Here is a 12,434-nt window from a genome sequence, read left to right on the forward strand (position 1 = left end):
GGGCCGAGGCCTCCAGTCCCCACCCGCTGTCCCCCTCCGGGCGCACCTGGAGGCGCCGCCGGTCGGACCTCAGCTTGTGCTCCCTCCACGCCGTCTGGATGAGCCGCGCGGCCCTGGTTTCCCTGCGGAGATCCAGGAGCCTCGCGCAGAGGAACGACAGGAAGGTGATGACCACCTGAGGACACGAAGCGTGGAGTCAGAGGAGCGACAGACGGGGGAGCCGACCGCCGCCCCCCAGAAGCGCCCCCCCTCGAACCTTCTCGTCGGGGATGGTGTTGGACATGTCGGCGTGGCGCAGCATGGCGGGCACGCCCCCCAGGTCCCGGACGGCAGCCCCGAGCAGCTGGAAGTTCTTCTTCTCGTTCTCCAGGAGTTCCCTGTGCACTTCTGCGGCGCCCTCTGCTGGGCAAGGCGGGGAGAGCAGACGGCTCGGGCAGCACTCAGGCATGGCGCAGCCGCAGCCTGAACCCCGACCCACAGAAGGGGACCCACCGTGACGGTCAGGCGCTTCGAGGAACACGTCCAGGCAGCTCTCCTCGGACTCAGAGGACGAGTTCAGGACCACCGAGCCCGTCTGCGTGCACTCCACCGTCTGAGTGGTCCGCTGGCAGATGGCGTCGAAAGGCACGTAGCCAGGGTGGTAGTGGTGGATCAGGTAACACAGCACACGGCCGTCTGAGAAGGACACGGTGAAGTTCTCCACCTGGCGGGGACGGCCGGGAGGGGTCAGCTGCGTGGGGGCAGCAGAATGGAGTGGCGCAGTCGCAGCCCCGCTCCCAACTGCGGGTGGTCAACGCCCCCAAACACAGACGCAGACCACGCTGCTCTGCCGGGTCAGGCCGGTCCGTCCGAGGTTCACGTCCCCCCCAGAGCCCCAGGGTGTGACACGGGCAAACAGCGGCTCACGGTAGATATAGTCAATCAGGGGGCTCACACTGGGGCAGGGTGGGCTTTGAACCCAGGTGGCCTCCTCACAAGCAAAGGGGGAGACACAGAGACAGGCCCCCAGAGGGAGGGGCCTCGCGAGGACGGGGGCTGAGGTGGGGACACCGTCTGCGAGCCGAGGATGGCCGGCAGCCCCCGGGGTCCAGAGAAAGGCCGGGCGGAGTCTCCCCAGGGCACCCAGAAGGCCACCCATGTATTTCCCAAGTTCCCCACCGGTGCTGGTGGAAGGTATGACCGCTCTCCGCACGCGGTCACACGCACTCCACATCGGCTTCCGAGTTGTGTTTCCTCACCAGACGCCCGACTCGCGTGTGTCAGCCCGCAGGCGCATTCATGTCTCAGCTCAGACTCTGCCCTCCTCGTCCCCCCCGCCCCCCCGCCGTGTTCAGGCTCTCTCCGCCCTCTTTCTGCAGGCGGGTTTCCCTGCCTTCACCTTCACCTTCACCCCAAGATCCGACCCCCGGTTCTGTGCACGGGTGCGCCGCTAGACCCCCAGCGAGGGCATGTGTCTCTCTTAGGGACACCGAAACGACCACCGTTCACGTGGCAGGTGCCCCCCGGGCTAGGACAGTGCCTTCGCTTGCTGGAGGGACAGCCCGCTGGGCAGGGACACACCGCCACTCAGGAAACGCGAAGCGGGGTCCACGCGCTGACACTAGCGGACGTCCGCCGAGGGTCACGGGACACCCAGGGCGGACACGCGGGCGGCGGCGCTTACGCTCTTGCGGTAGAAGGCACAGACGGCGTTCACCCACTCCAGCAGCAGCCCGACGCGCTCGCTCTGCGGTGCGGGGGGTCCGCAGGGCCTCGGGTCCGCCTGCGCGCCGCGGGTGGCGTCCTGGCGGCTCGAGAGGGTGGACGCTGTCTTCTTCAGGCGCCACGTGTGCCTTAGAAAGTCGATTTCTTCCCTTAGCTGATGTAGATTAAGAGAAATGTCCACCTGCAACACAAAAACGAATACACATTTCTGCCCTGTGAGAAGATCCCGGGCCCTTCAATACGCTGCTTTCGAGCCGCGGAAGCCACAGCGTCTATTGTTTTGGGGCAGACGAGCCCACGGGGAAGTGATGGGAGGGGCGGCGGTTGGGCCCGGACCCCAGGCCACTGGAGGCTGGGTCCCCGTCTCGTCTCCGTTCCCGCCGGTGATGCGACCTGTCCCTTCAGTCTCCTCAGCCGTGCGGTACGGTAACGCCCACCTTGGAGGGGTGGGGGCGGTGAAGTGTGCACCGAAATAAATGTAAAGCAATTATCACAGTTCCTGGGACAAAGTAACGCCTGGTAAGCAAAGTTATTACTGTTGGTCCTTACTCGGCAAATTGACAAAAATGCACTGAACGTACAATACCTGGAAAGCCAACGCAATTTTCCAAAGCAGCGCGAGGGTTTTTTCTCGGTGCCTGTCCACGATATCCTTGGCCAGGATCGCACTCCCTGCAAGGAGAAGACCGGCGGTCAGTGGGCATGGGCGGACGAGGGCGCCTCTGGGGGGGGGGGGGGGGTAGGGGATGAGGCCTGGCCGTGCGCACCGTGCTCGTCCTGCAGCTGCACGCCTCGGGCCCGCAGGGCCTGCAGGGCCAGCTCCACGTTGTGCAGCTTCTGCAGGCGGCTGATTGCAGGGACCCGGAGTCTCTTGGAGAGGTCCCAGTTCTGCGTGAGCAGCTCCACGGCTCTCCTGGCAGACAGGGAAGGGGTTTTCAGACGACCTCGTTAGGTAAAGCGTACACGGAGATAAGCTCCATGTAAATACGGTTCCCGCCCACGTAAACCCCCCAGCGCAGAGCCCCGGGTCAGAAAGACTCCGAGGCCCGACCGGCCCTGCCGCCTGCCGCCAGCAGGCACAGCCGGCGCTCACAGTGGGCCGGGGGCCGAGGTCCACGAGCCGTGGGGAGAAAGCACAACGGGACACACACACACGGGAACACACCCTGGGCCCGTGCAGGCAGGGACAAGCCTGTGCACAGGACACAGGGGCCGGGGCCCGAAACTGACACCACTTTCCCAGCAGCGCTGCAGAACGTGCTCCAGGTTCCCAGCCCTGAACGCGTTCCGGCACGTGAAAGAGCAGACCAAACGGAAATACAGACCGAAAGTTCCCCAGAAAAGTCTAGTCTGTCCCCGAGTGAAACACCCTGTGTCTCGTACTCACACGAGGCGCACCCCGCACTGCAGGTCCACGGCGAGGTTAGTGACGGCAAAGTCAAACTCGTCGAACGGCGTCTGGACGTGGCTGACGGGGAGCCCCAGCCAGCCGAGATGGCGGGAAAGGTCGCCCTCGCCGCTCAGGAAGTCTCGGGAAAACGCCAGCAGGAGGTCTTTGCTCGCCTGCGGAGAAACACGGCACGGGCATCACGTTCCGATAGCCTCCTGTCGTTTACAGAACAGGGTCCTTTAAGTCATTGTGTGCTTGTAAGCCTCATCAAAGTCTGCTCCGATGAACTCCACACTTAAGGATCAGCGCTGATTTGCTAACCCAGGATGTTAGGACAGAAATGCCCCAGAAACTGACTCCCCGGAAGCAGTCTGCTCGTCCCCAGCGGGCAGCAAGGGCCCCGGGCCGGGGGAGCGCTGTAGCCCGGGCAGGCTCGCAGGGCATGCATGCCTCCCGCCCCCTCCGAGCACTGGGCCTTGAGAAACTAGCTCCCCTACAGAGGAAACACGTGCAGTGACAGCCAGCAGAAGTCCGGAGGGTGAAATGCTCAGCACAGGGTACGAAGTGAGCACCGCACCTTGAACTCGGCGTCTTTGCAGAACAGACAGGGGTCGTGATCGATGAGTCTGGAGACTTTAGCGTAATCCAGGAAACACACCAGCAGCAGCAGCTTTTTCAGTGTGAACTGAGACAAAGCCTCTTCGTGACCTTGAAGAAAGCACAAGGAAGCAGAGCCAGTCCACGTGTGACGGCCCCGGCCCACCTAAGAGGGACAGTAACGCGCTAGCAGAGAAAGTGACAGCGGCCGGCAGAGCACATCACGTGCCCCTCGCGGTGCTTTCCGACACTGGACCCCTCCGGCACAGCGGCACCTCGAGGCGGGTCCCAATGGTGCGCCCAGTCCAGCGGGAGGGGACAGGCACACAGGCCTCAGGGGCCTTGGCTCACCTCCCTGACCCAGTCCTCCGTGAGCACCTGTGACGGGCAGGTGCCTTCCCAGGGGCTACAGGCAGCATCGACACAAAGCAAACACCATCCCCACAGGGCGACAGCCCACGGCCACAGCCCACACAGGGCCACAGTGGGGAGAGATGACAGACAGGCAAAGATAACTGTGGGGGTGGAGCAAACGATGGGGACTGCGGGGGAGGAGGACAGGCGGGGCGGGGTGGGGAAAGAGGACCCTCGGTACGTTGGTGTCTCTGGCAGGCAAAGGCACACAGAGACGGGAAGACTGGGAAGGAGCCGTTTCCCCTTCCCCGCCCGGGGAGGGGCAGGACTGCTCACCGTCCCGGTACAGGTGAGGCACGGAGGGGTGTCTGTACTCAGCGGCTATGTCCGGGTTCCACAGCAGGCGGCCCAGAATGAACACGGCCATCCCCGTGATGTCGCTGTTGTCTTCCAGAGCTATGAGCTCTCCGAACACCGTCTGGAAGGGGATCAGAGCCAGAGTCAGGACCGGCTGCTCTCGGAGAGGCAAAGGGCCGCCACGGGAGGGCAGACGGCAGCCTTCTGAGGCCTGGCCACGTGGCGCCTCGCACACAGCAGGGAAGGGCCCGGGTGTCTGCCTGGTGCCCTCCTCAAACTGGAGGGGCGCGTCTGGTACACCTGTGAGTGTGTCCAGTGTGCACACCTCGCAGTAGAGACGTCAAAAGCTTGGGGCTAAGATGAACTCTTTAAAATCTGCTGACTGGTAATATTTGTATTTTAATCCTTTTTCCTTTAAGTTAAAGAACTCCCCAATGTACTCATGTTGTTCAAATTAAATTGTAACTATCCCACTAAGTGTATCCTGAAGATGAAATAGAAACCAAAATATGGTCACTGTTCTAACAGGTAAGTTTAAAACCATCTGTAAATCACCTAAGGTAATAATCTGAGAAGTACAGACCTATTTATAATGAATGAGTTATATACGAAATTAGTTTAACACCATAATGTGTTTATTATGACTTTTTGAACACCTGCCAACACACACAGTCCAGCCCTGGGTGCTTTCTGAACCTCCTCCGAGGCCACGCCCACCAACAGAACCCTCAGGGGTGGGGCTCCATGCATTTTGTTCACAGTCACTCAGTGCCCCCCCCCCCATTCCCTGCACAGGCCACACGTCCCCACGGAGGGCCTCGGACTGGGCTGCCTACCCTGTGCCTGGCCAGCTGAGGTGGTTTGGGCAGCGGGGTGTGGCCAGAGGAGACACCCCACGCAAGCACAAGTGCCACACGGCATCATGAGCCTTCCCAGCTGCCCCACTTTCTCCCTCTGCCGCCAAGAGCTCTGCCAAATGGGGAGGTCCCTCGGGGCTGAGGTTCCCTGGCAGTGTGACATGTGATGGCTTACTTCACTGAGAAGTGAGAGACTGAGCTGAATTTCAAGCCAGTTACAGTGAGACTGAAGAAATCCTAGCAAGAAGCACACTGTCAGCTTATGTGACATCGATGGGCTTACTTAGCAGGTGCCCTCTCCAGGCCTTAATTCCCTGATAAAGGAAAGCCAGATTATTAGATTCCTTTCGGTCCCAAAGGCTGGTCTGTTCCAAAACCTGCAATAAACTGAAGAGTGGGGTCTCCCACACGGCGAAGGTGGGTGCCTAGACAAATACGAAAGCACACCAGTAAAACACAGCGGGCACTTTTAATGAAGTCTTGCTTTTCTCCACGGTCAACCACTCGTGTCTTCCTGATCAGGTAGTTTTAACACTGCAGGCTTTGCTGAGCTGGGAACCACGGGAAACCTCAAGTGCTGGTGACACTTTCACGAGCCGTGTTCCAGACGGCTCCGGTGGCACCAGCCCAGTGTGACCCCACAGCCTGACCGGCCACCGGCATCCGGCAGTCACTGCTCTGCTGAGCTGCCGTCCCACCCGTGACGTGGGCACACGAGCACACACCTCAGCGGGTTTCACCAAGGTTCCAGGCAGGAAGGGCCCCTTAATGGGCCTCCTTCGGCATGTGTGGGAAGAAGGCTCGCAAGGGGCTGGCTGGACTGGATGTTATGTCTAGCACCTACTTTCATATACATACTTAAGAAACCAACAACAAAAAATTACTATAAAACCAAATGGCAATTCTACATGGTGTGGTCTACTTACGTAATGAGCGTTTGCTGAGGGATGCTCATTTTAAACCGAAAGATCAACTAGGCTGGCCAAGTGACTCCGTAAGTGAAACCATAGGTATTGAACATGAAGCCTTTCGCTGACAGCTGACGGGGGCACGTACCTCGAGGCCGATCCGCAGCCACAAAGGGTTGTACGACAGCAGCCAGCTCAGCACCTTCTGCCGTTCTCCTGCAACACGGTGGGGGGGGGGGGGGGGGGAGCGGGAAGCATCAGCCACAGGAAACAAAGTTCCGTGCAGACAAACCAGGGGAACGAAGGATAATCACTCATGTGAAATAAGTTCATCTAAGTGAACTATACTTCCACTCAAACGGGTAAGACGACATTCAAGTACGTGACACGGTACGCGGCACAGCCTTTCACTCCAGAACACAAAATCCCCGAGTGTGTAAAGACACAGCCACAGCCTGCCCACAGCCTCCTCACCCACATCCTTCCAGAGGTGCCTGTCTCTGCGGACGGCCAGCCGCCTGGCTTCGATTTCCACCTCCAGCCTCCTGATGGCTCGCACCATCGCTTCCGATGTAAACAGGCGGCACGCGGCGCGGCGTAGCCTGTTCAGCCGGCACCGGGCCGTGTAAGCCCTGAGCGACATCTCGTCCTTGGTGGGAGCCCGGGGCACGCTCAGTTTATGCTGGCTCTCCGCCCCCAGGAGCAGAGCCGCGGCGTTTACTGGGCGAAAACAAAAGAAACACGCTCTGGTTAAGCAGTGGGCACACACCCCCCTCAAGTCCAGCGATGAACGCCCCTGGAGACGGCAGGGGCAGGACCTACTCCAGGCCCCTGCCTCGCTGGCTCTCTGCTGCTCCATCTCAGGATACTGCGTCGCCACCGGCGCGGCCCCTGAGGCCACTCCTCCCAGCCTGGGCCGCCAGCGCCCCGCCCACACAGCCAGCGCCCCGCCCACACATCGCCACCTGGAGCCCAGACCAGTGAAAGAGCCCCCTGAGGGACTCCTCCGCCTCCACCCCCTTCAAAAATCACAAAGGGAAGCTCCGGAGGAATGCGACTTGTTAGATCAATTAAGTTTTGCAATGCGGCAGCGCGGCTGGAATTTCCGTGGCGCACACTCGCTTTCGAGAAGAGGAGCAAAACGACAGGCTGCGCTCGCGCTCACGCTGCAGTGAGAGGACAGGGAGCGGCCTCGGAGCCCAGGGGCCGCCCGATGTGTCTGCCTGCAGGGCCTTTCCCTCTTCCCGAGCTGCTGGGCGGACCTCTGCCACTTCCACGGGGGAGCAGCGAAGCTCAGCTTCGCTCCCTTTCAGGAGAAACCCTGCGAACGTCTGTGGACAGCGTGTCTCTGTGGTTCCCACAGGAGGCCCCCCAGGACGAACACCGAGGTGAGCGGAACCCGCCCTACAGCAGCGGGGTTCGGAGCGCGCGTGGTTCCCTGCCCGCCTGCCAGGGTCTGGACTAAGGGCCCGGTGGAAGCAGAAAAAGAGAAGAAGAGGGCGGAGACGACACGCCGGGTGAAGAGGCCACACCACACAAATTTGTCCCCGGGACGGGACGCCCGACCAGCATGCATGACTGTGAGCCGACTTCCTTAGCAGCCACGGGTCACTGCAACTCGGACCGGATCAGCGTTGAGATCATTCACCTGGAAACCGCTCTGGCTGAGTGTGCCAGTGCAAAGTGAGAAGAAGACGCAGAGTGCGGGATGTTCGGTCCAGAATTCCCTGAACATTCTCACCAGCACAACTCTTAGCATTCATGTCAACAGACTGGCGAACCATGCCATCAACTATAATAAAATGTGTGCAATTAAAGAGGAAAACCTCACGTTAAGCCCTATCTGCCCGAACGAGGGCATTCTCCAACGGAAGCAGGACCGCGGGGCCTACCTTCGGAGACGCTGGTCCTCACGGTGAGGTCGTCGGGGGTCAGCACGAAGTTCAGCCACCACGTGAACCCCTGCTGCTGCTTCTCCTTCCAGCGCTCGTCGTAAAACATGTTCCTCGCGGCGAACGGCATCGGGTGTCGAGGGATGCCTGAGGACGCAGCCAGGTCACCGCGTGAGCGAGTCCCCTCGAAAGCGGTGCATAGCATGCAGCAAGAGACCGAGTTTCCCAGCAGCGGCTCTCAACAACACCCCCTTTCCCAGGACTCGCCCGAAAGAGAGGGAGGCATTTGGGGGCATGAAATGGAACCAAAGTAAAAAGAGATCCGGCAAACCAGAGAAAGGACTCGTGGACGGGAACAGCTGGTGACCGCAGGGGTGGGGGTGGGGGATGGAAGAAGGGATAAAGGGGGATAAATGGTCATGGAAAAAAATACCATGAAAAGCCAAAGCGATTTTTTTTAAACAAAACAAACAAAAAGAAAAAAGAAAAAGGGGAAAGTAAGGCAGCACCTCCTGGTTATTTAAAAGCCCCAAGTCCCAGCGAGTTTCCCGCAAGCCTGAGAGTGCGCCCGACTGCTGCGTGAACACAGACAGGCGCTCCAGTTCTCCCAGGCTTCCGTTCAAGGAAACTTCCGCCTCATTTCCGCCCGAAACACAGCCGCTGCTTCGCTGTGTGTCGGGTTTTCAAAGGCGGTCAAGACAGCGGACACTTGCCTGTTTTCAATGGTTTTATGAAGGTCAGAGTAGACTGTGCCACCGGAACAACACGTTTTGTCCTCCTGTTTGTTTTAGAATTAGGGGTTTTGTGTGCCGAAGAATCTAAAATAAATTAAAAAGCAGAATAACAGCATTACAAAATGAAATAAGTTCCCTGAACGAACTGCTTTAAAGTTCCAGTTGGGGTTCCCACAATCACATCCTCTCGGCACCAACACCAGGCACCAGGCAGGACAGTGTGACTCGGTGGGTCCACCACACCTACAGTGGGAGCTCCAGGCGCCCAGCATCCCGGGAAACGGAGAGAACGGGGCGTGAAGGGGTCAAGGCTGGAGGCGCAGGGCTGAAAGGGCGCTCTGCTGCGGCGGAGGTAGCCGCGGAGGTAGCCATGGTGAGAACTCCCGGGGAACAGAAGCAGGAGACCGAGCAGAGCATCGTTTCAACAGTACGACCCACAGTCTCCGTAGGAAAGGCGGCAAAGGCGGTGCCAGAGGCTCCGGGAGAAAGAAGGCAAGGCGCAGAGAGTCTGCAGCAAAGCGATCCAGTCAACAAACCAGGAAAATACAGCCAACAGGGGCTCAGGGCTTCCTTGAGGTTAGAGGTCATGACTCTGGAGACCAGCCACAGAGTTCTGGCACAGAGCAAGCGGAGCTGGAGTGCGGCTGGAGTGTGCAGACCCGCACAGTGAGTGGGAGGGAGGTGAACGGTGTGTTCCTAATGAACTATGGGGTCCAGGCCCCTAAGGGAGGAAGCGGGGCCACGTGGGGCGGACGCGGGCAGACACGGGGGCTGGTGGCAATGGCGCTGGATCAGAGGACTGTGGGAGTTAGACGGGGACGATGCTGGAGCTGGGTTTCCAGATAAAGTGCCTGAATCAGAGGGCTGGTGAGTCGCGATGGGGCGCTGTCGGGAAAGCGAGGCCCAAGCGGGCTGGAACTCAGAGGCCAGGCCGCTAGAAGGCTCTTCTGCCAGGTTGTACAGGCCGCGGGAACACTGACAGTATTGCAGCGGAGGGAAGGTCCCTGAGCTTCCAGATGGAAACCCCCGAGCCACGTTTCCCTGTACCGCGGCGGACTACGGCTAGGAGAGCCCGCGGAAGGAGCTGTTTCCGCGCTCTGTGCTTTCTTTTCTTCCTTTGGAAGGAAGGAAGGAAGGCGGACAGCAGGGTGGAAGAAGGCGGGAGAAGGAAGGCGGAGGGGGACGGCGATGGGAAAGCAGCGCAGTGTGCAGGGTGCGCAGGAGGCAAACCAGGAGGACTCAGAGGAGAGGCACTGCCCATGCCAGCGTCGTCCAGGGGGCGTGGCTTCACGCAGCTGCAGACGCCCAGACCGAGGTTTGAACCAGGATCCGTTCAAAGAGAAATGAGATACAAATATCAGTGTGTGATGCTGCCCAGGAGTCCTGGGATTCTTTCAAATGATCTTTTAAATTCCTGGCAGGCCCGGACCCCAACTGGCACACGGGGTAGCCTGGGTGGGAAGGGCATGATGGGAGTGGTCCTGGCTGGTGTGCAGGCAGACGGCGGCAAGGCTGCGAGTGCTCCCCCCCGCAGGCATGCCCGTTTCTGGGGCCCCCTTCCTCCCAATCAGTGGCAGAGGCAGAAGAATGTCTCCGGGAGCACGGGCGCGCAGAGGCCTCTCCTGCGTTGCCTCGGACGGCATTAAGGGGGCCAGGCACTTAGCTGGGCCTTCCCACCTGGACCTTGACTAAGGAGACGAACCTGAGAGGAGGGAAGGACTTCCCTGGGTCCACAGCTCTGAGTGTGTCAAACACTCAGTAGTGAAGGTAAGTGTTTGAACGCAATGATTTTCAAAAATCAAAAGTCATGACAAACAAAACATCAAAACTTAAATACGAGCAAGGTCACAACTATTCCAGAACCCAGCCCCACACTCCACGTGTCCTCCCCCTAAGCAAGTGGGGAACTGAGGAGTGCACCCTAATTCACACGCCTCAGCAGCAAACCTGTGAACCAAAGGAAACAGGAAACGCGCCCTGGACAAGTTCACTGTCACTCAAGCTCTACAGACAACTCACCAGTTCTCTTCCTCGGGTGTAGCTTCTCTCGGCCGCTGCTCTGTTTGGAGACGGGTGTGATCGCCCTTCTTGTCTTTTTAGCAGCTGATGTCGGCTCCCAGGGAGAAAAATGGATCCTGTGGGTGGCCGGTGCCTCGGTGTGTTCTGCAGCCCTGACGGGCACGCGTGCCTCCTCCTGGTTTCCCTCGCTCTTTCTTTTGCGAGCAGCCGACGCTGCCTTTGAGGAAGGATCTATCATATTTGTGCAACTCGTAGAGCCACTTACTACTGAATCTATAACTGGGAGATAAGAATGAAAGGCACCTTCCTCCGCTACGTTATCGGTTACTTTCTCACCTCCACCTTCGGCACTGGGGAGACACCGCCTCGCCTTCGGCTGGCGGGTCTGGGTTTTGTTTTCTCTGGGACCGGGGGGCTTCAGCTTGGTAACAGTCGCAGAAAGGATCGGGCGTCTCTTGGGCTGCGTATTGTGACTGTGACCAGAAATACCCCGAACTGCAGAAAGCCGAGGCTGACTGCGTTTTGTCAAACTGTCACAATTTGGGTTCATTTCTGAAGATTTAGGTTCTTCAAAAATAGTTTCTGGAGAGTTTGAACCCTGGCTTTCAGGAATATACAGTAAAACTTCATTTTTTCTCTGCACTTGAGGAGACGCTGAGGCCTGAGAATCTCCGTTTAGTAGTGGTGATAACTGACACGTTGGTTGAGAGCTACATCTATGTGTTATATCACCTTTCACAAATCGACCTGGGGGCAGAACTGGAGTCACTGGTTCCGGCCCCACCCCCTGACTTAGCCCATAATTGTCCTTTAGGAAAGAATCTGGACTCAGAATTGTCCGGTACGCTTCCTGCCCAGTTTTGGATTCCAAATGCACGGGCCTTGTGTTGTCTTTCAGAAATGTGTCTGGCGAAACACATGGCACTTGTAGTTCATGACCAGCTGCGTGGCTATTCTTTAGAAAAGAATCTGGACTTAGAAAACTTCCGTGGCTCTGTGTGACGTTCAAAGTGGAAGGACAGTTCGCGGTGAGAATAAGTGGACCGCCCTCTTCAACTTGGCCGTTGCTGTTTACGGAGCTAAAGGAAGTTTCAGTTAGGGCTTTCTCATTAAAATCTTTGGAAATGTTGGCCTCTTCTAATTTCCACAGCTCCCCGTTTTCAGGGGCATGAAGAGACGTGTAGGTGGTGGACCGACGGACACACAGGGGCAAGCAGGGCTCCCCACGGTGCCCTTTGAAAGTGGGGCTGATCGGTGAGATGGGTATTTTACTCTCTTCGAGGACCAAAGAACTGTTTTCTGCTGGAGAGCAGCCTCCTTTCCTGCCCAGGTTTTCACAAGCCTGCAGTGGGCTCCTAACTCTGTCCACTTTTTGGGAAACACTGAACGTTTGATTAACATTTTGAATATTTGAAATCCTCCTCTTACGATTTGAAGGGGCCGAAACTTTTTTCTTATTGATGGTATCCCAAAGACTCCTCTGTAAAAATAAGCACAAATACAAATTAAGTTGACGGCTATTGAATATAGCCTTTAGGAAGAAACTTCATGTATGTTGCTCACTTCAAGAGTGTTAGCAAAATAATTCTTACATATTATTTTCTTAGAGTACATCACAGAAT

The 12,434-nt window shown here is 58.1% G+C and overlaps 1 protein-coding gene across 1 annotated transcript in view; it reads right to left on the reverse strand.

The window, feature by feature from the left end:
• The window catches only part of ASPM (assembly factor for spindle microtubules), a 32,766-nt gene that overhangs the window by 13,386 nt on the left and 6,946 nt on the right, over window positions 1-12,434 (reverse strand). The window contains 14 exon segments of the mRNA XM_036016072.1: window positions 47-175; window positions 257-402; window positions 499-703; window positions 1,664-1,885; window positions 2,291-2,376; window positions 2,472-2,617; window positions 3,092-3,267; window positions 3,672-3,802; window positions 4,382-4,523; window positions 6,316-6,383; window positions 6,642-6,887; window positions 8,060-8,206; window positions 8,773-8,877; window positions 10,813-12,292. Coding sequence (XP_035871965.1) covers window positions 47-175; window positions 257-402; window positions 499-703; window positions 1,664-1,885; window positions 2,291-2,376; window positions 2,472-2,617; window positions 3,092-3,267; window positions 3,672-3,802; window positions 4,382-4,523; window positions 6,316-6,383; window positions 6,642-6,887; window positions 8,060-8,206; window positions 8,773-8,877; window positions 10,813-12,292 — 3,429 coding nt within the window.

The sequence above is a fragment of the Phyllostomus discolor genome, chromosome 15, assembly GCF_004126475.2.
Source record: "Phyllostomus discolor isolate MPI-MPIP mPhyDis1 chromosome 15, mPhyDis1.pri.v3, whole genome shotgun sequence".
NCBI lineage: Eukaryota > Metazoa > Chordata > Mammalia > Chiroptera > Phyllostomidae > Phyllostomus > Phyllostomus discolor.